The 27,701-nt window shown below is 30.8% G+C and overlaps 1 protein-coding gene across 4 annotated transcripts in view; it reads left to right on the forward strand.

Moving 5' to 3' along the window:
* Nucleotides 1–26,584, forward strand: part of LOC139521111 (serine/threonine-protein kinase TBK1-like) — a 46,329-nt gene extending 19,745 nt beyond the window's left edge. For all 4 annotated transcript variants that reach the window (XM_071314428.1, XM_071314435.1, XM_071314413.1 and 1 more), the window contains exons 12-20: nucleotides 2,299–2,464; nucleotides 4,459–4,699; nucleotides 5,982–6,097; nucleotides 6,271–6,387; nucleotides 6,715–6,816; nucleotides 7,341–7,437; nucleotides 20,261–20,421; nucleotides 21,043–21,141; nucleotides 21,700–26,584. In XM_071314428.1, coding sequence (XP_071170529.1) covers nucleotides 2,299–2,464; nucleotides 4,459–4,699; nucleotides 5,982–6,097; nucleotides 6,271–6,387; nucleotides 6,715–6,816; nucleotides 7,341–7,437; nucleotides 20,261–20,421; nucleotides 21,043–21,141; nucleotides 21,700–21,760 — 1,160 coding nt within the window. In that variant the 3' untranslated portion in view covers nucleotides 21,761–26,584. The remainder of the gene's footprint in view (nucleotides 1–2,298; nucleotides 2,465–4,458; nucleotides 4,700–5,981; nucleotides 6,098–6,270; nucleotides 6,388–6,714; nucleotides 6,817–7,340; nucleotides 7,438–20,260; nucleotides 20,422–21,042; nucleotides 21,142–21,699) is intronic.
* Nucleotides 26,585–27,701: the final 1,117 nt, after the last annotated feature.

A 27,701-nucleotide genomic window follows, 5' to 3' on the forward strand; every position in this document is an offset into this window, starting at 1 on the left:
ATTAGGGGCCAAAAAGGGCCCAAATAAGCATTTTCTTGGTTTTCGCACTATAACTTTAGTTTAAGTTAATAGAAATCTATGAAATTTTGACACAAGGTTTATGACCACAAAAGAACGGTTGGGATTGATTTTGGGAGTTTTGGTTTCAACAGTTTAGGAATTAGGGGCCAAAAAAGGGCCCAAAAAAGCATTATTCTTGGTTTTCGCACAATAACTTTAGTTTAAGTAAATAGAAATCAATGAAATTTAAACACAATGTTAATGACTACAAAAGGAAGGTTGGTATTGATTTTGGGAGTTTAGGTCCCAACAGTTTAGGAATTAGGGGCCAAAAAGGGACCCAAATAAGCATTTTTCTTGGTTTTCGCACCATAACGTTAGTATAAGTAAATAGAAATCTATGAAATTTAAACACAAGGTTTATGACCATAAAAGGAAGGTTGGTATTGATTTTGGGAGTTTTGGTCCCAACAGAATAAGGGGCCCAAAGGGTCCAAAATTAAACTTTGTTTGATTTCATCAAAATTGAATAATTGGGGTTCTTTGATATGCCGAATCTAACTGTCATGACTGTGTATGTAGATTCTTAACTTTTGGTCCCGTTTTCAAATTGGTCTACATTAAGGTCCAAAGGGTCCAAAATTAAACTTAGTTTGATTTTGACAAAAAATGAATCAGTTAGGTTCTTTGATATGCTGAATCTAAAAATGTACTTAGATTCTTGATTATTGGCCCAGTTTTCAAGTTGGTCCAAATCGGGGTCCAAAATTAAACTTTGTTTGATTTCATCAAAAATTGAATAAATGGGGTTCTTTGATATACCAAATCTTAACTGTGTATGTAGATTCTTCATTTTTGGTCCTGTTTTCAAATTGGTCTACACTAAAGTCCAAAGGGTCCAAAATTAAACTTAGTCTGATTTTAACAAAAATTGAAATCTTGGGGTTCTTTGATATGCTGAATCCAAAAATGTACTTAGATTTTTTATTATGGGCCCAGTTTTCAAGTGGGTCCAAATCAGGATCTAAAATTATTATATTAAGTATTGTGCAATAGCAAGTCTTTTCAATTGCACAGTATTGCGCAATGGCAAGAAATATCTAATTGCACAATATTGTGAAATAGCAAAATTTTTTTTAATTAGAGTTATCTTTCTTTGTCCAGAATAGTAAGCAAGAAATATCTAATTGCAAAATATTGTGCAATAGCAAGATATTTTTTTTAATTGGAGTTATCTTTCTTTGTCCAGAATCAACTTAAATCTTTGTTATATACAATATACAATGTATATTCACTTTTTACTACCAACTGATAAATTAAAATAATCTTTACCATTCAGTGATAACAAGCAGTTTTTTTACATCTTATTTCCTTATCTTATCTAAAATGTTTTTAGATAATGTATGTTGGACATTTGCCAGACATGACTATGATGTCATTTTCTATTTTTATTTGCCAATAACTTTATGTAAATAACTTCATTGGAAATTTGCCAATATAAAATGTTGCTGATGAAGTTTTTTTTATTGTTTTATACAATAAACAATGTATATTCACTTTTACTACCAACCAATCTTTACCATTCAGTGATAACAAGCACTTTATTTTACATTTTAATATTTTATGATGTATTTAAAAGAGTAGTTATTGTTGCAAACTCCATTAGAAATTTGAATTGATATCAGTTTTGGAAAAAGGGAAACGGGGATGTGAAAAAAAGGGGTGGGGGGGGTTAAATTTTTCTCATTTCAGATTTCATAAATAAAAAGAAAATTTCTTCAAACATTTTTTTGAGAGGATTAATATTCAACAGCATAGTGAATTGCTAAAAGGCAAAAACAAACTTTTAAGTTCATTAGACCACATTCATTCTGTGTCAGAAACCTATGCTGTGTCAACTATTTAATTTTAGATTTAAAAAGTTTGAAGAAGAAATCTTTAATTGTAAAATTTGTAAAATCTTGACATTTGTTTTGTGTAAAAAAAAAACCCATGTAATGTCAAAAATTTGATCACAATCCAAATTCAGAGCTGTATCACGCTAGAATGTTTTGTCCATACTTGCCCCAACTGTTCAGGGTTCGACCTCTGCGGTCGTATAAAGCTGCGCCCTGCGGAGCACCTGGTTTCCGTTGGAAGCAAGGCACAATTAGTAATATAATCAGAGGTTTAACAAGGAAAATTATTGTTATTATCCTTGATAACGTGAATAAAAGGAGCATTGGGGTTATATTTGACACTCAATGTTATATTTGACCCATAATTTAGTTTTACTTATATATACATTTTTAATTTCAGCTCAATATCCAATATTTCCTGACAATTATCCAATTGAAAACAAAGTTTTAGACAAAGACAGTCATATTGGACATAAATGTTCAGCTATTTCATATTTGATAGAAGTACAAGTTAAAGATCTTATAGTACTACAGGAACTAATGCAACAAGCTGAGAGGTGTCTGAGGTGAGATGATTTTACTGCTTTTCCATTTTCAATTTCTTAAGTCCCCCAATATCTATGATAATAAGTAAGCTTCAGCAGATAATTAAGTTTATAAAATAATTTCATTTCAAACTGAACGCTTCAGTGTTAAAAAACCAGAATTCATGATTTAGTAACAAATTAAATATCTTGATTTTTATATGACCGCAAAAATTAAAAAACATTTGGTCATACATTGGTACCACTTCGTCTTCCAAAGACAGATGGTTTCCAGATAACAAATTTAGTATAAGTAAATAGAAATCAATAAAATATTAATGCAAGGTTTATAACCACTAAAGGAAGGTTTGGGATTGATTTTTAGGGGTTATGGTCCCAACTGTTTAGGAATTAGGGGCAAAAAAGGGGCCCAAATAAGCATTTTTGTAGTTTCCAGTCAATAACTTGTGTATGAATCTCTCTGAAATTATACCACAAATTCCATTCTACAAAGGGATGGTTATGATGAAAAAGAGGGGAAAACAAGGTTTTTTCTGGTTAAAAGACAATTGAGACAAATTAAAAGCAGTTTAAGGGAGATAATCTAAATCAATTTAACGAACAATGTTTGAATACCTCCCTAACACTGCTTGCAAATTATGAAATGATGATTGTCTTGAGGTGATAAGCTGTCAATTTATTTTTAGCAGTAACTTTTGATTAATATTAATTTTAGCCATGACTATGTATGTCATTTTATTATACCCCACGCAACGACTGTCCGTCCGTCAGTCCTATTTCTTGTCATCGCAACTCCTCTCAAACCACACAACAGAATTTCACGAAACCTTTTCAGATAATAAGGACATACTATGTAGTTGTGCATATCGACGGGAAATTGCGATTCAATTTTTTTTCTAGGAGTTACGCCCCTTTGAACTTATTTACTTTAATGTACTACTGCAACAGTTTGTCATTGCAACTCCTCTCAAACCACACAACGGAATTTCATGAAACTTTGTAGATAATAAGGACATACTATGTAGATGTGCATATCGACAGGAAATTTTTTTTCCAGGAGTTATGCCCCTTTTAACTTATTTGCTTCAATGTACTTCTGCAACAGTTTGTCATCTCAACTCCACTGAAAACACACAACAGAATTTCATGAAATTTTGTAGATAATAAGGACATACTATGTATATTGATAGGAAATTATTATTCAATATTTTTTCTTATACAATTTTTTTTTCTTATACTTATTTAATTTCTCCAATGACAATGTGGGGACGTGGGGTATGTGAGCGTGCTCACTAAGGTTCTTTAATATTTTAAATCTTTTTTGATGCATTTAAATGGGTAATTATGGTTAAACTCAATAAGAAATTTGAATTGAGATGCTGACCATATCTTGAGAGAAAGATTTTTTGTTCTGGAATAAGGAAAAGGGGGGAGGGGAAAGAATTTGGAGGGGGACAATTTTTCTCTTTTCAGATATCAGAAATTTTTATTTTTGAGGGGGGGGGGGGCAGGGGCAATTGCAACAGCATGGTGTATTGCAGAAAAGCAAAAAAATGAATATAAATTCAAATTATATAACCAATTTGAAGTTCTCTGACTACAGTTATTCTGTGTCAGAAACCCAGTAATTACAATCCAATTCAGACCTGTATCAAGCATGAATATTGTGTCCATTTTGGCCCCAACTTTTCAGGGTTGGATGTTTTCAGTCGTATCCAGCTGCCCCCAGTGAAGCAATTTATTTTTTATAGCTTTTACGTTTGTAATCCTTGGTCATCTGCACTTCAAAACAACACAAATCAGTCAATTATTAAAAATAGCAACATGTCCAATATCATTGTACCGAGATCTTTTGATTACATTATAAATGTGGTCCTCACTTTGAAGCAAATTATGAAATTTACCATATGTGGTTATACATGATCTCCTTATTTGAACAACTAAATAGTATTAAGATGTTTCTTTTCAAATTCCCAGATGCCTATCTATTTAATGAATTGCATTCTGTTTATTAGGGAATATATTCAAAGAATAACAAGAAGGATAAACAACTGTGTCCCAGAGATGTGTAAACTTTTGGAAGAAACTAAAAAGAGAACAGAATCATTCTTTCAGACTTTTGGTGTCATCCATGATATATTGTACAGTGTATCTAGTTTAGCATCAGAGGAGAGAACACGTCTGATAGCTAGGAGATATATTGAGGATATTGCTTTGACCCTTAGGGATCAGTCACCAAGGGAAACACAACAAAAGGTAAAAAATCTTTCAATTACAGAATGGCTGAGATATATGATAAAATCATTTTCTTTATACTGGCCTGGTACTGTAAGGCAAACTTAGTTATTTTTCTCACTTGAAATAAGTCATGGTCTGTCATTGAAATTAAAACATTTAAAACAATCTCCAGAAAAAAAACCAGTTTGATCACTATCTGGTCAACTATATAACTGTGATCATTTTTTTTGGTAAAGGTTGCATGAAACCCTATGGTACTGACTTGATATATATATATTTATTAAGGTTTATCACTACATTTGGCAGTTCAAACACAATATTGTAGCTATGTGATAATTTTATATCCGATCTAGTTAATACCAATCACTTTATTGAGAATTAATTATAATATGGTGTGTATTTTAAGTACCATACTCATTAGAAATTTCATAAGTAATGCGTGTATGAATCTGTCATAAAAATAGGATTAACTACAAAGGAGTAGGTCCGGTAAGGACCGATTTTGGCCTCAAATTTCAGGTTCATCTGACGAAAGATTTTGACCACTTTTTAAACACTTAAGTGTCTATTTTATTTGAATTAATTAGTTTATGTAAAAGATTTTAACAGATTTAGTCATTAAAAACGATCCGATTCAAGCTCAAATATGAAAAATCTACCTAATATGCCGAAAAATGTCACTTTTCAGAAATTTTTGGTAAAAATGAAAGTGGCCGCATCCGTGTTCATCCTCAACCTTTATATATGTTATGTATTATCATAAAATACAACTTACATTTCAATATTAAGGATGAACACGAATGCGGCCACTTTCGTTTTACACGAAAACCGTCTAAAATTTAACTAAAATGCTAGAATTATGAGGATTTCAGTAATTTAGCATGACTTAATGGTGCTAGTACCGGATATATGTGCATTGTATTGTCAAAAACAGACCATATTTATGTAGCAGAAGCATTCTACTGTCCAATAAATAACTAAAGGTTTACATTTTAACAATTTTGTAAAACTGCTATATTTTGGGGCCAAAAAGGGGTCTTACTGAACCTACTCAAGAACAAAGAAGATAACTCTTACTCAGAATCTTAATTTGCTTGACAAAATACAATTGGAATGTTTTATTAAAAAATTCACAAAATTGCAAAGTGGAAGCAATCTTTACCCTTTTAGTGCTCACAAACACTGTGATTTTAAGCTACTGGTGATATTCATGTGTAGATATTTTACATACATAAACAGTTTTGAATTCTGAAAGAAAGAAAAAAAAAAATGAAAATGTGACAATATTATGTAATTTTAGGCTGAAAACAGAACTGAGGAGATTAAAGTATATATGAGTGTATTGGTGGACAAAGTAACTGAACAAGAGAGGGAAGCTATAACAAGCTGTGTGGGATGTATGACAGAAGATAGATGGTATGTGTTTACTGAATATATGTATAAATAAGGAATTGGGTGTGTTATGCATGTTTTTATATAAACAATAAAATGATAAACAATATAAAAAGGTATGTTAAGAGTTTTTAGATTAGACAATAATAAACAATCCTTTTCTTTTCTCGAATTCATGTCATTTCATATCATTTTAGCGTTCAGAAATCACACCACTTGTCTACTAAGATCTATGAAATCTACAAAACATTTGCTGATCATAGGAAAAAGAGATATCTGTCACAGGAGGAGGAGTTTGCACATAGAAGTGACAGGTAATATTACCATTATGTCTTTTAATTAAATTGCTCTTTTTCTAAACACTATCAGGCAGTTGCTAAGAATTTTTTGTTTGCTGAAGTAAATCTTGTTAAATATTCAAGGGATTCTTAAAAGTTTGAATTTTCAGTTTATGTGTTCATAAGAATCAATTTATCAGAGAATGCTCACAATTTAAAATTTTTAGATCAAAGAAAACTTATAAATTGGAAAATTATTGGTAATATTTGAATTGATGTTGCAGAATAATTTAAGACCGACAGAAGTTCCTATATCTCTAAAATGATCAAGTTTGAATTGATTTTTTATCATTTAATTTTCAGGATAAGAATACAAAAATTTATTGAACAGTTAGAGTTTGTGATGAATGATCATTGCATGAAAAATACGGCAAAAATGCATCAAGTAACAAACAAACAAATTGCGTAAGTATTGCTAGTTTATAAAGCTTTCTATAAATTTTTTGTTCATTCAGTAAGTCCATTCATTTCATATACGCGATGAGTAATGAATAGAAGGACAATCTATCATTGCAAAAAAGGAACCAGAAATGATAACAAAAGACCAATTTTCACATAAATAGATTAAGCTACTGTGTGAGAAAAAAAATAATAGTGTATTAATTCTATATATCTACATGTATATATCAATTAGTGACCATGTTTCAAATGTTTTATCAAACCTATTGGTACCAGCATTTCCTTTAGAACATGGTGGATTTAACCTAGTTTTATAGAAAGCTAAACCATATGCACATTTCAAGCCTATGTAATCCAAATGGAATGCATTAAAAAATTATAAAACATTGATTTTTCTTTTGGAAAAAGGGAGAAAAGTATCTGTAAAAGGAGGGATATGAAGAATTATAACTTTGCTGAAATCACTAATTGTATTGTCTTTGTTCAGAAATAAATCCATTGCCTTAACAATACAGTATTTCTATTTGTAGAATGTTGATAAAACATTTTATAAGAACAGGAAAAGTTGACCAGAACATCAAAAGTGTTTTAGATTGTCAATCTAAACTCAGTCTGAGGATGGAACAGGTATACATTTAATATGGTGGTTAACTATATCTAGAATGATTAAGACTGCTTCTTGCTGTAACTCTGAGAACACAAGTGTATTAGCAAGAAATGAAATGTAGTCCGACTTCTTTAGCAACTAAGAATGATATTTGGTAGAAACATGACCAATAGTTATCAAAGGTACCAGGATTATCATTAAGTACGCCAGACGCGTGTTTCGTCTACACAAGACTCATCAGTGACGCTCATATCAAGATATCAACATAGGTAGTTCCAATAGCAATGTCATATAGACCTCAGGAAATTAATGATAGTTGTTTACAGACTCGGGGTCAATTACATTGGAATATAATTAATTAAATTACACATTACATTGCAAAAATGATCAATTACACTAATTACACATTACATAGTTTTTGAAATGTAATTAATTAAATTACAATTACTTTACTAAAGTAATTAATTAAATTACACATTACATTTCATCATATTTTTTTAACAATATTATACATGCATGTGTAAAATATTCATGTGACCATAGTTTAAGCTTTGCATTTGATAATCATTAGTTATTTTAATGTTTTGTCATTTAGTCTGAATCTCTCTGGTCTGAACACTTTGACAGCAATTCTAAATAGTCTTTCGACAGGAACATATGTGGCAGATATTGCTTGATCAGAAGATCATCATATTGATAGGAGAGGGAATTTGTTCCTATTAACTTTTCAATACATCAAGGGGTATTGTGACATCTCAAGTGAAGTCATTTAAATTAAACATTATTCAATAAAGAAATTATAAATAAATTTAAAAAGTGTGCTTGTTTTAGTACAAACAATGTATATGTTGTGTACAAGTTATCATTTTGTACAAATTATAATTTGTACAAAAATATTGTACAAATTATAATTTGTATTTTGACTTTGTACAAATTGTAATTTGTACAAAAAGTGCTTGTACAAATTACAATTTGTACAAAAACAGGCACAAAATCACTTATAACTTGTACAATAATTTATCATATGGAATTTTGTGAAAAAAGCATTGATACACATTATTGAATTGCTATTAAATGACCTCACATTACATCTAAGTTACAAAATTCAAAAGTAGTTCTTTATCACAGACCGACTTTTATTTTTATAAGAAAACTAGATGGTGTAGTATTGTAAAATCATCAGACCCAATGGCATTGAACCATTTATCTTTTCACAAACAAAATTGAAGTGGAATAAGTCATGTAAATCCAATCTTTTGATGTTCCAATTACAAATATAAATCATCTCTTGTTTAAAGAAATCTTTGATTGTTTCCTTGGACTTTTTGAAATAACGAATAAGTGACAACAAATCTTTCGAGATCATTTTCACGATCTTTCACGATCCATAATATCAAATTTTACAAATAGACTTGTTTTTGCAAAGTTTCTGAATTAAAAAAAAAATCTAAATAGCGACAAGAACTAATTATGCAGTACTATTGAATGATTCTTTTTTTCTAAAGGAAAAGTGGTTTATGTATTAAAAATTTTTAAAAATCATATTTGTTTCCTTTTTTTCTCTCAAAAAATTTCGAAAATCTATCTGCCTTTTGTAGTTGTGTAAAAACGGTGTATTTTGTTAATAAGGTTTAATGTGTGGTCAGTAAATTACAATTCTATCCTGTGAATCAATGCATTTTTCACCAAAATTCATATTTAAAAATGTTGTACAAGTTATAAGTGAATTTTGGTCAAATTTTGTACAAATTGTAATTTGTACAGGCACTTTTTGTACAAATTATAATTTGTACAAAGGCAAAATACAAATTATAATTTGTACAAAATGATAACTTGTACACAACATATATAATGTCTAAATATTAGCAATATTTTGCTAATTAGATAAAATACATGTAATAGTGGCATTGCCACTGGACATTTTAATCTGAAAAGTTGCTGTTTGTTTTCACAGCTGTTAATTTTTATACGACCGCAAAATTTGAAAAAATTTTCGTCGTATATTGCTATCACGTTGGCGTTGTCGTCTGTGTCGTCGTCGTCGTCGTCCGAATACTTTTAGTTTTCGCACTCTAACTTTAGTAAAAGTGAATGGATATCTATGAAATTTTAACACAAGGTTTATGATCACAAAAGGAAGGTTGGTATTGATTTTGGGAGTTTTGGTCCCAACATTTTAGGAATTAGGGGCCAAAAAGGGCCCAAATAAGCATTTTCTTGGTTTTCGCACTATAACTTTAGTTTAAGTTAATAGAAATCTATGAAATTTTGACACAAGGTTTAGGACCACAAAAGAACGGTTGGGATTGATTTTGGGAGTTTTGGTTTCAACAGTTTAGGAATTAGGGGCCAAAAAAGGGCCCAAATAAGCATTATTCTTGGTTTTCGCACAATAACGTTAGTTTAAGTAAATAGAAATCAATGAAATTTAAACACAATGTTAATGACTACAAAAGGAAGGTTGGTATTGATTTTGGGAGTTTAGGTCCCAACAGTTTAGGAATTAGGGGCCAAAAAGGGACCCAAATAAGCATTTTTCTTGGTTTTCACACCATAACGTTAGTATAAGTAAATAGAAATCTATGATATTCAAACACAAGGTTTATGACCATAAAAGGAAGGTTGGTATTGATTTTGGGAGTTTTGGTCCCAACAGAATAAGGGGCCTAAAGGGTCCAAAATTAAACTTTGTTTGATTTCATCAAAATTGAATAATTGGGGTTCTTTGATATGCCGAATCTAACTGTCATGACTGTGTATGTAGATTCTTAACTTTTGGTCCCGTTTTCAAATTGGTCTACATTAAGGTCCAAAGGGTCCAAAATTAAACTTAGTTTGATTTTGACAAAAAATGAATCAGTTAGGTTCTTTGATATGCTGAATCTAAAAATGTACTTAGATTCTTGATTATTGGCCCAGTTTTCAAGTTGGTCCAAATCGGGGTCCAAAATTAAACTTTGTTTGATTTCATCAAAAATTGAATAAATGGGGTTCTTTGATATACCAAATCTAACTGTGTATGTAGATTCTTCATTTTTGGTCCTGTTTTCAAATTGGTCTACACTAAAGTCCAAAGGGTCCAAAATTAAACTTAGTCTGATTTTAACAAAAATTGAAATCTTGGGGTTCTTTGATATGCTGAATCCAAAAATGTACTTAGATTTTTTTATTATGGGCCCAGTTTTCAAGTTGGTCCAAATCAGGATCTAAAATTATTATATTAAGTATTGTGCAATAGCAAGTCTTTTCAATTGCACAGTATTGCACAATGGCAAGAAATATCTAATTGCACAATATTGTGAAATAGCTAAAAAAAAAATAATTAAAGTTATCTTTCTTTGTCCAGAATAGTAAGCAAGAAATATCTAATTGCAAAATATTGTGCAATAGCAAGATTTTTTTTAATTGGACTTATCTTTCTTTGTCCAGAATCAACTTAAATCTTTGTTATATACAATATACAATGTATATTCACTTTTTACTACCAACTGATAAATTAAAATAATCTTTACCATTCAGTGATAACAAGCAGTTTTTTTACATCTTAATATTTTATGATGTATTTAAATGAGTAGTTATTGTTGCAAACTCCATTAGAAATTTTAATTGAGATTAGTTTTGGAATAAGGGAAAGGGGGATGTGATTAAAAAAATTGGGTTCAATTTTTCTCATTTGAAATTTCATAAATAAAAAAGAAAATTTCTTCAAACATTTTTTTGAGAGGATTAATATTCAACAGCATAGTGAATTGCTCTAAGAGAAAACAAAAATTTTAAGTTCATTAGAACACATTCATTCTGTGTCAGAAACCTATGCTGTGTCAACTATTTAATCACAATCCAAATTTAGAGCTGAATCCAGCTTGAATGTTGTGTCCATACTTGCCCCAACCGTTCAGGGTTCAACCTCTGCGGTCGTATAAAGCTACGCCCTGCGGAGCATCTGGTTATTTCTATAATCCTTTTGTGTATACTAATTTTACAAAATGATTGTGTGCAGTGATTTTAAATTCTAAATGAAGTATCTAGGAAAGATTTTTCAAAGTGACAACATTTTTTTGTTTTTGTTTTACAAGGTGATTAATTGCTGATCAATCTATTTAGTTAAAAGATCTTTCTTAAAAACTGAACAACACAAATATTTGATCCTCACTTTTTTTTTTAATTGTACGACTATTCAAAATATTTATGTCATGTATGTAGGTCAAATAAATAATATAAAAACTTCAGAATGAATAACAGACTTCATATATTAAAAAAGTATGTGATATCAATATTTCAAAAATAAACATAATTTTACAATTTATATTATTAAACACAATTTTACAATTTATATTATTAAACACAAATCCTTATCTTTAACACCAATACAGTACATGTACATGTAATTGAAATGTAATTCAAAAGTAATTGAGCATAACATGCTTTTTTCAATGTAATTAATTAAATTACCATTACATGTAATCAAAAAAATGCTCAATTACACATTACATTCAATTACATGGAATTACCATTACATTTTCAATTACCCCATTCCTGATTGTTTACATTCTTGTCCTGATCGTCTGATATTTTGGCATCATATCAGTAAGTGGTTTGTATATCTGGTTGAACTGTCTGATGAATTATTGAAAATAACTAATAAATCTTCTGACATATTCATGGCTGGTATGTTTATGCCATTTCAATCTTAGCTTGATCAACATCAACAGCCTCTACAGAGACAACATGGCCGACATTCTAGACTTTTCTCTTGATGAAAGAACATTTGTCTGCTCTAAGCTTCATGTTGTTTTGATGAATCCTGTTTAGTACAAGGGGTACATTTTCCATTTGATCTTCAAAGGTATTGCCTAAGATGATAACATCATGGATGAAAATACAATATAACTCCACTATCTTCTTGGAACATGGTAGGGTAATTAATGAAACCAAATAGTATCTGGTAGTATTCAAAGATTCCGAGTTGACCAATCATAGATAACCTTTTTTATTGTGCATCTCCAGGATATCCACATGATGATATAATATTTATGTCTACAGTCTATTGCAGATAAAAAAAATATACTTACAGCTAGTGAATCAGTAAGATCTCCTATTCTTTGTAATGTCTTTAATCGTTAAGTTGTTTAGCTTACAATAGCCCACACACAGTATTATCTTCAATCCTTGGCAATGCATATTTGTCTTTTATTGTTAGGATATTTATCTTACAATAGTCCACACATAGTCTGATCTTCAATTCTTGACAATGCATATCTGTCTTTTATTGTTAGGTTGTTTAGCTTACAATAGTCCACACATAGTCTGATCTTCAATTCTTGACAATGCATATCTGTCTTTTATTGTTAGGTTATTTAACTTACAATAGTTCACACATAGTCTGATCTTTAATTCTTGACAATGCATATCTGTCTTTTATTGTTAGGACATTTATCTTACAATAGTCCACACATAGTCTGATCTTCAATTCTTGACAATGCATATCTGTCTTTTATTGTTAGGATATTTATCTTACAATAGTCCACACATAGTCTGATCTTCAATTCTTGGCAATGCATATTTGTCTTTTATAGTTAGGATATTTATCTTACAATAGTCCACACATGTCTGATCTTCCATTCTTGACAATGCATATCTGTCTTTTATAGTTAGGATATTTATCTTACAATAGTCCACACATGTCTGATCTTCAATTCTCAACAATGCATATCTGTCTTTTATAGTTAAGTTATTTATCTTACAATAGTCCATACATAGTCTGATTTTCAATCCTTGGCAATGTATATTTGTCTTTTATTGTTAGGATATTTATCTTACAATAGTCCACACATAGTCTGATCTTCAATTCTTGACAATGCATAGCTGTCTTTTATTGGTAGGATATTTATCTTACAATAGTCCACACATAGTCTGATCTTCAATTCTTGACAATGCATATCTGTCTTTTATTGTTAGGATATTTATCTTACAATAGTCCACACATAGTCTGATCTTCAATTCTTGGCAATGCATATTTGTCTTTTATAGTTAGGATATTTATCTTACAATAGTCAACACATGTCTGATCTTCAATTCTTGACAATGCATATCTGTCTTTTATAGTTAAGATATTTATCTTACAATAGTCCACACATGTCTGATCTTCAATTCTCGACAATGCATATCTGTCTTTTATAGTTAAGTTATTTATCTTACAATAGTCCAAACATAGTCTGATTTTCAATCCTTGGCAATGCATATTTGTCTTTTATTGTTAGGATATTTATCTTACAATAGTCCACACATAGTCTGATCTTCAATTCTTGGCAATGCATATTTGTCTTTTATTGGTAGGACATTTATCTTACAATAGTCCACACATAGTCTGATCTTCAATTCTTGACAATGCATATCTGTCTTTTATAGTTAGGATATTTATCTTACAATAGTCCACACATGTCTGATCTTCAATTCTCGACGGTGCATATCTGTCTTTTATAGTTAAGTTATTTATCTTACAATAGTCCATACATAGTCTGATTTTCAATCCTTGGCAATGCATATTTGTCTTTTATTGTTAGGATATTTATCTTACAATAGTCCACACATAGTCTGATCTTCAATCCTTGGCAATGCATATTTGTCTTTTATAGTTAGGATATTTATCTTACAATAGTCCACACATAGTCTGATCTTCAATCCTTGGCAATGCATATTTGTCTTTTATTGTTAGGATATTTTTCTTACAATAGTCCACACATAGTCTGATCTTCAATTCTTGACAATGCATATCTGTCTTTTATTGTTAGGTTGTTTAGCTTACAATAGTCCACACATAGTCTGATCTTCAATTCTTGACAATGCATATCTGTCTTTTATTGTTAGGTTATTTAACTTACAATAGTTCACACATAGTCTGATCTTTAATTCTTGACAATGCATATCTGTCTTTTATTGTTAGGACATTTATCTTACAATAGTCCACACATAGTCTGATCTTCAATTCTTGACAATGCATATCTGTCTTTTATTGTTAGGATATTTATCTTACAATAGTCCACACATAGTCTGATCTTCAATTCTTGGCAATGCATATTTGTCTTTTATAGTTAGGATATTTATCTTACAATAGTCCACACATGTCTGATCTCAATTCTTGACAATGCATATCTGTCTTTTATAGTTAGGATATTTATCTTACAATAGTCCACACATGTCTGATCTTCAATTCTCAACAATGCATATCTGTCTTTTATAGTTAAGTTATTTATCTTACAATAGTCCATACATAGTCTGATTTTTAATCCTTGGCAATGTATATTTGTCTTTTATTGTTAGGATATTTATCTTACAATAGTCCACACATAGTCTGATCTTCAATTCTTGACAATGCATAGCTGTCTTTTATTGGTAGGATATTTATCTTACAATAGTCCACACATAGTCTGATCTTCAATTCTTGACAATGCATATCTGTCTTTTATTGTTAGGATATTTATCTTACAATAGTCCACACATAGTCTGATCTTCAATTCTTGGCAATGCATATTTGTCTTTTATAGTTAGGATATTTATCTTACAATAGTCCACACATGTCTGATCTTCAATTCTCGACAATGCATATCTGTCTTTTATAGTTAAGTTATTTATCTTACAATAGTCCATACATAGTCTGATTTTCAATCCTTGGCAATGCATATTTGTCTTTTATTGTTAGGATATTTATCTTACAATAGTCCACACATAGTCTGATCTTCAATTCTTGGCAATGCATATTTGTCTTTTATTGGTAGGACATTTATCTTACAATAGTCCACACATAGTCTGATCTTCAATTCTTGACAATGCATATCTGTCTTTTATAGTTAGGATATTTTTCTTACAATAGTCCACACATAGTCTGATCTTCAATTCTTGACAATGCATATCTGTCTTTTATTGTTAGGTTGTTTAGCTTACAATAGTCCACACATAGTCTGATCATCAATTCTTGGCAATGCATATCTGTCTTTTATTGTTAGGTTATTAATCTTACAATAGTCTACACATAGTCTGATCATCAATTCTTGACAATGCATATCTGTCTTTTATAGTTAGGATATTTATCTTACAATAGTCCACACATAGTCTGATCTTTAATTCTTGACAATGCATATCTGTCTTTTATTGTTAGGATATTTATCTTACAAAATAGTCCACACATAGTCTGATCTTCAATTCTTGACAATGCATATCTGTCTTTTATAGTTAGGATATTTGTCTTACAATAGTCCACACTAAGTCTGATCTTCAATTCTTGGCAATGCATATTTGTCTTTTATTGTTAGGATATTTATCTTACAATAGTCTACACATAGTCTGATCTTCAATTCTTGACAATGCATATTTGTCTTTTATTGTTAGGTTATTTATCTTACAATAGTCCACACATAGTCTGATCTTCAAATCAACAATGCATTTCTGTCTTTTATTGTTAGGATATTTATCTTACAATAGTCCACACATAGTCTGATCTTCAATTCTTGACAATGCATCTGTCTTTTATTGTTAAGGTATTTATCTTACAATAGTCCACACATAGTCTGATCTTCAATTCTTGACAATGCATATTTGTCTTTTATTGTTAGGTTATTTATCTTACAATAGTCCACACATAGTCTGATCTTCAAATCAACAATGCATTTCTGTCTTTTATTGTTAGGATATTTATCTTACAATAGTCCACACATAGTCTGATCTTCAATTCTTGACAATGCATATCTGTCTTTTATTGTTAAGGTATTTATCTTACAATAGTCCACACTAAGTCTGATCTTCAATTCTTGGCAATGCATATTTGTCTTTTATTGTTAGGATATTTATCTTACAAAATAGTCCACACATAGTCTGATCTTCAATTCTTGACAATGCATATCTGTCTTTTATAGTTAGGATATTTATCTTACAATAGTCCACACATAGTCTGATCTTCAATTCTTGACAATGCATATCTGTCTTTTATAGTTAGTTTGTTTATCTTACAATAGTCCACACATAGTCTGATCTTCAATTCTTGACAATGCCTATCTGTCTTTTATTGTTAGGTTATTTATCTTACAATAGTCCACACATAGTTTGATCTTCAATTCTTTACAATGCATATCTGTCTTTTATTGTTAGGTTATTTATCTTTCAATAGTCCTGTATAGTCTGATCTTCAATTCTTGACAATGCATATCTGTCTTTTATAGTTAGGATATTTGTCTTACAATAGTCCACACATAGTCTGATCTTCAATTCTTGGCAATGCATATTTGTCTTTTATTGTTAGGATATTTATCTTACAATAGTCTACACATAGTCTGATCTTCAATTCTTGACAATGCATACATGTCTATTAAGGTAAGGTTATTTAGCTTACAATAATTCAAACATAGTCTGAATGTCCCGTTCTATTTACACAAAATGACCTCTTTGGATGCATATAGACTGTGTGACGATCTTAAGATACTATTTGCAAGAAGCTGTTAAAGATGTTACTTGACTATTTAAAATAGCTATATTGTTGTTTGAATGGTCGGTTGTCACTTAGACAGAGGTGGTGTCTTATAACTTCTGTGTTAACCAATATTGTCAATATTATTGACAAATATAATCATCTCCAAATCTCTTTTGATGATTTCTACTTTATCAGTTATAGATGCTGCTGATAAAGTAACTTATGATTGTTGTTCAATATTGCAAATAAGACCGCTTTTGGTTGGATTATGATATCATTGTCCTTGTTGTAACAATAGCAATCTGAAAGTCTTGCCATTATCCTTGTATTTATAATCCATCTGCATCTGTTCTATTTCCAATTTGCAATTTGGTTGAATTTCAGATGATTTGTAACATTGATTTTGTTTTATTATATGATACCTCCTTGTCAGCAAATTTTTATAATCTTTATTGTTAAGTTTGGCTGTAACCTGTAGATCACAGCATTTCTGACATTGCTAACACATTGTTATTGTGGCAAAGTTCCTTATCTCTTGTTGTAATGTAACAAAAAGTACTTTAATTGAATAGTAAACTTCAAAGAAGAAGGGAGTGATTTGTTGTTCAGATCTTTCAAGATGAAGATAATGATATGTTGTAAAGATTATTTTGGATGAAAGGTGTGATGAGTATATATATAAAAAAGGAGATGTTGTATGATTGCCAATGAGACAACTATCCACCCAATTTCAAATGAAGTAAATGTAAGCAATTATAGGTAAATGTATGACATGCAACAATGAGAAAAACCCATACCCTATGCTAGACTACAAAAGGTCTTTATATACTTAGGTTGTGATGCCAAGGTTTTAGAGACAAAGTATTGATGCAAAGATCTTTGTAGACAAAGGTTGTGATGCAAAGATCGTTATAGACAAAGTTTGTGATGTTCTAAAACCTTATAGGTGTAGGTTGTGAAGAGAAGATCTTTATGAACTAAGGTTTCGATGTTGACAGCCTTACTATTGATGCTTGTAATGTGAAGATATTTATAGACAATGGTTATGATGCAAATGTCTCTATAGACATAGGTCCTGATACAAAGGTTGTGATGTGAAGATTTTTATAGACAAAGGTCCTGATGCAAAGGTTGTCATAGTCAAAGGTTGTGATACAAAGGTCTTCTTAGTCAAAGGTTGTGATGTGTAGATTTTTATAGACAAAGGTCCTAATGCAAAGGTCATCATAGTCAAAGGTTGTGATGCAAAGGTCGTCTTAGACAAAGGTCCTGATGCAAAGGTCTTCATGGTCAAAGGTCCTGATGCAAAGGTCTTCATAGTCAAAGGTTGTGATGCAAAGGTCGTCTTAGACAAAGGTTGTGATGTAAAGGTCTTCTTAGACAAAGGTTGTGATGTGTAGATTTTTATAGACAAAGGTCCTGATGCAAAGGTCATCATAGTCAAAGGTTGTGATGCAAAGGTCTTCTTAAACAAAGGTTGTGATTTGTGATGTGATGATTTTTATAGACAAAGGTCCTGATGCAAAGGTTGTGATGCAAAGGTCTTCTTAGACAAAGGTTGTGATGTGTAGATTTTTATAGACAAAGGTCCTAATGCAAAGATCTATATAGTCAAAGGTTGTGATGCAAAGGTCTTCTTAAACAAAGGTTGTAATGTGTAGATTTTAATAGACAAAGGTCCTGATGCAAAGGTTGTGATGCAAAGGTCTTCTTAGACAAAGGTTGTGATGTGTAGATTTTTATAGACAAAGGTCCTGATGCAAAGGTCTTCATAGTCAAAGGTTGAGATGCAAAGGTCTTCTTTAACAAAGGTTGTGATGTGTAGATTTTTATAGACAAAGGTCCTGATGCAAAGGTCGTCATAGTCAAAGGTTGTGATGCAAAGGTCTTCTTAAACAAAGGTTGTGATGTGATGATTTTTATAGACAAAGGTCCTGATGCAAAGGTTGTGATGTGTAGATTTTTATAGACAAAGGTCATGATGCAAAGTTCATCATAGTCAAAGGTAGTGATGCAAAGGTCACCTTAGACAAAGGTTGTGATTTGTAGATTTTTAAAGACAAAGGTCCTGATGCAAAGGTCTTCATAGTCAAAGGTTGTGATGCAAAGGTCTTCTTAGACCAAGGTTGTGATGTGTAGATTTTTATAGACAAAGGTCCTAATGCAAAGATCTATATAGTCAAAGGTTGTGATGCAAAGGTCTTCTTAAACAAAGGTTGTAATGTGTAGATTTTAATAGACAAAGGTCCTGATGCAAAGGTTGTGATGCAAAGGTCTTCTTAGACAAAGGTTGTGATGTGTAGATTTTTATAGACAAAGGTCCTGATGCAAAGGTCTTCATAGTCAAAGGTTGTGATGCAAAGGTCTTCTTTAACAAAGGTTGTGATGTGTAGATTTTTATAGACAAAGGTCCTGATGCAAAGGTCGTCATAGTCAAAGGTTGTGATGCAAAGGCCTTCTTAAACAAAGGTTGTGATGTGATGATTTTTATAGACAAAGGTCCTGATGCAAAGGTTGTGATATGTAGATTTTTATAGACAAAGGTCATGATGCAAAGGTCACCATAGTCAAAGGTAGTGATGCAAAGGTCTTCTTAGACAAAGGTTGTGATTTGTAGATTTTTAAAGACAAAGGTCCTGATGCAAAGGTTTTCATAGTCAAAGGTCCTGATGCAAAGGTCTTCATAGTCAAAGGTTGTGATGCAAAGGTCTTCTTAGACAAAGGTTGTGATGTGTAGATTTTTATAGACAAAGGTCCTGATGCAAAGGTCATCATAGTCACAGGTCCTGATGCAAAGGTCTTCATAGTCAAAGGTTGTGATGCAAAGGTCTTCTTAGACAAAGGTTGTGATGTGTAGATTTTTATAGACAAAGGTCCTGATGCAAAGGTCTTCATAGTCAAAGGTCCTGATGCAAAGGTCTTCATAGTCAAAGGTTGTGATGCAAAGGTCTTCTTAGACAAAGGTCCTGATGCAAAGGTCTTCATAGTCAAAGGTTGGGATGCAAAGGTCTGCATAGTCAAGGGTTGGGATGCAAAGGTCTTCTTAAACAAAGGTTGTGATGTGATGATGTTTATAGACAAAGTTCAAAGTGTATGATGTGCAGAACTTAATGGTATAAGGTAATGATATGAAGATCTTTATAGACTTAGTTCAAATGTTGTGATATGCAGATATTTATAGTGTAAGGCTGTAATTTGAAGATGTTTTTAGTTAAAGTTATGATTGTTTTACAATCAATATATATATGGTGAACATGGTAAGATATGTATAGGCTAAGGTTGTGATATAAAGAGTTTAACAAATGTTCTAATGTATATAGATCTATAGTGTACAATTTAGTTTATATAAATGTGGTTTACTATTATACTTATATACATTATAGATGGTGAAGAGATGTACTGACTTGTTGCTTAGACTGAAAATAGATGTGATTCCCAAAATGACTGGGCAACCAGTAGAAGCCAGCAATTTAGGGGCCATGGGAGCTGAACTTCAGCCTAGATCATCATTCCATCCTATGACATTGACAAGTCTGAAATCTGAGTAAGTAAAACAGCCAGTTTAATAGATGCAATACAACCTTATCAGCTTATTTCATAATGTTTAATTCAAATTGTTCATCATACCTTCTCCTGCATAGTTGAAGAATAATATTAATACAATTTTTTAGGGTTTTGTTCATCATTTATCATATTCACGAAGTATTAAGGTTTATACCTTATGATTGCAAGTCATTTAAGAACTCTAATTTTCACACTAGAGTGATAATAGATTTAGAAATTTTGATTAGGTCTTTTTTTCTGTCATTATACGATAGATCTGCAATATTTTGTTGGTCGATTTATTATAAGAAGTACATGTTTATCTGACCTTGACCTTAGAAATTATTATAATAAATTAAGGACAGTGTTCCTCCTCTGATATAACATTTAACATCCTGATGGACAGGGATATTTGAAATACAATCTTGTTAATAAAAATGAGGACATCCATGACATAATCTATATAAGAAAACCAATTCAGATAGCATATATATATATAACATTCATGAAATATAGCATCACATTACTATGATGCTAAAAGACCTTTGGGAGAACACTGAAGAATGTTTAACTTTCTTACATTAAAAATAAATTAATGGAGATAAATTTCTTTTTCTTGCAGCTTTCAAATTCTACAAAATGATAGCATACAAATAGAAAGTATAATGAAACACCATGCTGAAGAGTTGGAAGCACAAGCTTATAATTTAAAAGAACTAAGGTAAACAAATTTGATTGCTATCAATGAAAATAGATGTATGTAATATATCAATGAAACAGCAACCTAACAATTAAAAAAATTACATTTTGAAGTCAATATGGATATACAAATAAGGAGGTGTGGTATGATAATATAACAAATGAGACAATACTAGAGTTCAAATTATGATGATACAGTTAGTTGAATTATTGTTACTCTAGATGAAAGATATTTTAACAGAGGGTTTTAAGAAAAAGAAAAGGGGGCAATTCTAGGAGTCAAATTAAAAACCATGAGTTGATGAAAAACAGACAACACCATGACAAATATTAAAGAGGATATGAAAAATAAAGTTGACAAAAAATTACATAGAAAACCAAAAGGCCTAGTGCCGAAAAGCAGATAGCTTTTATATATTTTTATACATATGAGGAAAAAAGTTTGATATGATATAAGTAATATTTGTTTTACTTTTTATATTTCAACTTTACTAATTTTATTATTTTACAAACTATTTTTAGTCATGTGCAGTACATTTTAAGCAATTATTCAATTGAATGGTTTTTTTTTCTGTTTCAGTGAAAATTTACCAAAACCTGACTCATTTGATACAGGTGTTCAAGCTTCATCAGATAGTTGACAAAGGCTTAAATTTAGTTAATTAGGAGGTATACAATTTGTTATTTAAATTAATTTGTCAAATGTCTGACACCACCATCAGATGTTCACAAGATAATTGTTCACGAATATTCCAGATCTAGAGTCTGTGATATAAATTGGGATATAAAGAGTGCTATTTTTTTGTTAAATTAGTCCCACATGGAATATCTGTGATATCTCCTCATATTTCATCAAAATCAGACATTGCATTATAATTGTAAATATGGATACAGCCGTGCATCCATTAAAAAGTTACTCTGTGCTGCCAGCTGAAGCAAATGTGTTCAAATACATTGGAGTGACATGAAAAAGCCAATGGAGTGTATGATGGCTTACTGCAATTAACATTTCTGTGTAGAGGAACATATTTTGTGTAACTATATTGTGTATATACTTATTGACTACTGAGGCAAAATGATGACAAAGTTCATGAAAATATTTCACTGCAAAACTATTTTTTTTACATACAATTGATATTTAACTCATGGAGAAATCCTCAGTGGAAATTCAAAATATTTCACTGCAATTCTGTTTGTTGTTGTATATTTTGTAAGGACAATTCTGAAGGAGGCATTTCAAATATTTGAAGAAAAAAGCATTTATTGTTGGATAATAATATGATACCGTCAACTAATCTAGGAAAGATTGTAAACAACATTAAAGAAAAGTTTAAATAACAACATGACAAATTGGAACGCAAGTATTAAAAAAGTTAATTATAACATTGATATGATGTGGAAAATAATGATCATATTTGTATATTAAACACTAAAGTAACAAACTAAACAACAATTATTAGGTTTTTGATCAGAAATATGGATGTGACAACAACAAGACAGGATAGGATATCATAGAACCTAGAGAGGCTAGTTGTTTGTTTGTATTGTACAGAACAGTAACATAAATATCATTGAGCAAAAGAAGGTTCATGATTTACAACAGTGTAAACCAGTTAAACAAACATACGAAAGTTTGTTTGACAGTTGATATTGTTCTGATTCAAACCCTTGATCAGCAAAACTACATTGAAAAACAAATGGCATTATGATATGATTTAATAACACAGCAGATCCTTATCATTTGGGAATGTTTCAATCTTAACCATTCTCAGTATCATAACTTATAGCAAAGGAAAAAGGAATGAGTTGTAGTAAACATGTTATTAGAAGTGATACTGATTGGCATCAATGATCACTTGGAATGTGATTTCAACGCAATGTTTTCACGACAGTGCTACTATCATCAATAAGATATGTAGAATCGACATACAAAAATAAATATAAAACACATACAAGCATCATACTGCAGGCTGTTGGATCGTTGTCACCTTTATAAGGCATATAATGCAAGGGTAAAGTTACAGTCAAACTTTTACCGAGAACAAAGCAAACGTTAAGGAGGGCAATAATGAATAGGCAACATTTTATGCTCATACATTGAAACTGATTGGATAACAATTCTGACATAGCAATATAGGATGGACTTTCATTAATGTATGTGAGGTGTATGTTACTGGAGAACAAAAGACATGTTGATGTTAAATGGAAAATGTTCACCATTGTGTGAAGGTTAATAGAAGTTTATACAGATAAAGTCCAATTGTTACTGGAGAAGAATACTAATGTCAATCGGACAAGGATGGGTATTTACCTTTGTAAAAGGGTTTACTGGGAAACAATAACTATTAGATGTTACAAGGATTGGTAATCATCTTTGTATGAGAGCTTTCGGGAATTCATATGTAGACAAGTTGAGACTCTTGCCAAATCAAAATAACATGCCTATACTGTCATCGTACTGTGGACAGTGTAAGAAGTACCAGATTTTATATATTTTATGATTAAAGGGTAGAATTGGACAGAGTACAATACTGATGTAAGGTCTGAGGATATAGATAATGGACAGACAACATTTTTGGGGGCTTCCAGTATATGGTGTATTGAAACTAGCTTTATAATAGTCCTGGCATCAGCATTGTGAAAATGGGGCTTGTAGATCATACATATACCTGTTACTGGAGATTTCTAATGTCAATGTTACAAGGATGGGTAATTACTTTGTACATTTATTAGGGTTGACAGGAGTTGGTGTTGCTGGAAAACATTTGATAAAAATTACATTCACCATTGTTGATAGTTTATACAAGAGGTGAATGAAGATTCAATATATTTGCTTCTGAAGATGCAAGGATGGTAGATATAGTGAAAATCTAGAACAGACTTGATGTAATGTGACAATATTATATGTGGCACATACTGGTGTGCATGCAGATACACTAAATCACGGATAACTTTGTTGTTGAGGAAAAACAAACTTTGTTTTGACTGTGTCTCATAATGGAGTTTATGCAGGGATATTTAATTACCCCAAAAATCCTGCTGCTACAAGTACCACAAGAAATACATCAAATCATGTTGGTAGAAACTTTTGTACCTTGCACATGTTATCATTGGATATATTGTGGATGTATCTTGAGAACCATCTTGACATTAGCTTGAAAGCCTTCATCTTACAGATAAGAATACACAGCTGTATTTAGTCTATGGCTGGAGAACAACACTGATATCAGGAATGAACTGTTTCAAACATATTTTGCATATCCTGTAAATTCAGAAATGATTGTGAGCATTTATTTTTGTGATTTTTTAAAAAGAATTTGCAAAAATGTCAGATTATTGCAATTTCAAGGTGTATATCGATTTATGTATCAGATATCAAATTCAATCTCACCTAGTTAAAAATTGATAATTTCTGAATTTTCGGTATAACGTTACCACTTTAAATTCTCCAGCAAATCCTGATGTCCATCATTAGAAAACAAGGCAAATTTAGTTAATTGTGGGTTATGATGTCATTTGCCACAAGAAGTTTCCTTGATTACTCCTACAGTATTTTGGAATTGGGGGTAAGCAAAATTATTTAACCTATATGATTTTAGCAATATAATAGAATCTTCAATCAAAATAATGGTCTTAAAGGAACTAACAGGAACTTTATATGTAGTTTTACCATAAAAACATTTGTAGTTATCAATAGTGCTATTACCAATAGGTTGATACCATAGATAACTGCTCCAATAAAATTACAGAGCATGTGTTAATGTTGTAAAGGACACAAGGATGTAGTTAAACTGCTTTTCAACTGTTCATGATCTCTTGTTAAAAGGAACATACTGAGTTTAAAGGATATCAGAAAAGGACATGCAATAGTCATGAGAAACAACACCAGAAGTGTTCAGTCAAACCACATCAGTATTACATCGGTGCATTTTGACTGTGACAACATGAATGTTACTTAACATAAAGGAACAGCAAAATATTTTTTTTCAAAGAAAGACCATTAAAAATGTCTTGTGGAATAGACCACCATACCATATTTCACTATTTAGTTTCAATGAATATATTCAAATTGTTCCAAAAACAGCTTTCCTAAATTAGTTCTATCAAGTAAAAAATATAATTTGATTAAAAATAAACATAAATATGGTATGGTATTCTTTTCAATAAGTCATCAGATATTTTATTATGCTACTAACAGGAAGCTGTATTGTTAGAACTTATAAGTTATAAATAAAGCAGTCTTCATAATGTACCACAAGCCCTTTGGCCAATAAAAGTTTAAAAAAAATGTCTGAAGAGAGGCTTCACAAGCCATTAAAATTAAAAAAAAAAAAAAAAGAAAAGAAAGACATAGATTTTTAGGCTTGTTAGAGAAAACATTTTTCGTGAAGGCTGCTTAAGCACTAGTTTGTACATATAGTTGTTGTACAATTAATAAGAATGAGTTCACATAACAATTCATGTCACAGTCGTGCTGTATAACAAATTATTTAGGTTGGTTTTTACAAATTTAAGACTCTTGCCAAGGGGATAACTGTGAAAAATAATGTTCACCATATGACAAACTCAGCAAGTTGCTTATTGGAACTACGAACTCAGTTAAAGTTTCCCTAGTCTGATAGTTTTGGTACCGGTAAGTGCAAATAACTGAATGATAAATTACTGAAATGAGATAGATGCTGTTTTGGGTTAGTGCTTCAGTTTTGTTGTTTTTCTCCTGAAAGAAAAAGTTTTTGAAACCCTCTACGCATTTTATATGTCTTGTTGTTATCACTACTGTGGCTATTAGTTTTCTCTTTTGAATTGTTTCACAGTTTGTCCTGGGTCTTTAATATAATGTTTGATAAACAGTATGCTCATTAAATAGTTGTTTACATCCTCATTCATTTGTGAATAGTCTCATTGGCAATCATACCAAATCTTTAAATTTTATATTTCTTGTTTTTTGTGTCATTGTGTAGTGTGATTTTATGTGAACTTAGTTTTGTTCTTGATATTGTATAAGTCCTTGTATAAAAAAAATCTAATATTTTTTTAAAAACATTATTGACTGTCAGAATAATTTGTTATACAGCAGCACATATTTATCTTGGATCATCATCATTTGTATTGTCTATCACATTGAAAAGCATTTATAATATATTGAAGTAAATTAATCTTGTATATGTTTATTATATCCAGATCAGCTGTTTTTAAAAAAAATTTCTATCTCACAAGTAACCTATTTTAAAAGTTGATTTTACCATTTCGATGATTATGATTCAAGATCATTTGTATATATAGATATTTTAATTGTAAACTAACTATGTTTTTGATAAATTTACTAAAAGTAATGTTAAAGTTAATATGTATTCTGAAACACTTAGAACTTAAGTCAAATCACTAAAATGTCATATGTTGTTTTATTGTCATATTTAAATATTAAAACCATTGTATTAAAATTGATTCTTTTAATACAGTATTTTTTTAATCTTTTTATTTTAAATTAGCCATAAAACAGAATGAGAAGTGAAAACTAGACAGATCTCCATATTTCTGCTTGACTGATAACTAACCAAGAAAATTAGGTCAAGGTCAAACAGTCCTTGTCAGAAGGACATTAACACCTGAAATTCTCAGAATTCAGTTATCATTTTACTTATTCTTAGAAAAAAAGATTAATTTGTAAAAATTATGTTGACCAATGAACTATGTAAATAAGGTCAGATGAACCTGTAGGACATGTAGTTCTTCCAATCATTATATACACAGACTATTACTTAAATGTATTTTAGGAACTGACCTTCTCATGAAAACTTATTGAGCAATGAAACATTTATATTATGATTGTGCAAGTTTCATTGATCAGCATTTAGTGGCTAGATGAAACCTCAATTGACATAAAAAAACAAGATGTGATATGATTTCCAATATGACAACTATCCACCAGAGTTCAAATGAAGTCGACATTAGCAATGGTACAGCCTTCAAAATGAGAAAACCCCATACTGCAAAGAAAGCTTTAAAAGGTCCAAACATGATAAAGTGAAAACAATTCAAAAGAGAAAACTTATTGCCTGACTAATGCAAAACAATTTCAAAATAAATATATAAATGAACATGAACCAACAAACAACCACTAAACTACATACAGGCTTCTGACTTGAGACATTCATATAAAGAATGACGCTGTTTTTTTTAAGGAGTGCAATTGCTGCCCATATAGATACCTAAAACTTGTTGATAAAGGTACATTATGTTGTCAATAAGAATATTAAAAGCTTTAATCATTTCAAGAGGCATATTCAGGGGGGGGGGGGGGGGGGCGGGCCCCCCTTTTTGAGAAAAAAATTGGTTGCTTATATAGGGAATCACTGAAGCGTGACTCGAGCCTCTTAGGTCAGTCAGTGGGCCCCCACTTATGAAAATTTCTGGATCCGCCACTAATTTCATTACATTTCTAATAGTATATCCAGTATATATATTCTTTTTTATTACAGAAAGCTTAATGTACATCTTGTAATTTATCGATACAACTCATATAGTGAAACCAGCTATCAAATTCACATATTTAAAGTGAAAACATTCTTCTTTCTATTGCTA

Source organism: Mytilus edulis, chromosome 1, assembly GCF_963676685.1.
Source record: "Mytilus edulis chromosome 1, xbMytEdul2.2, whole genome shotgun sequence".
NCBI lineage: Eukaryota > Metazoa > Mollusca > Bivalvia > Mytilida > Mytilidae > Mytilus > Mytilus edulis.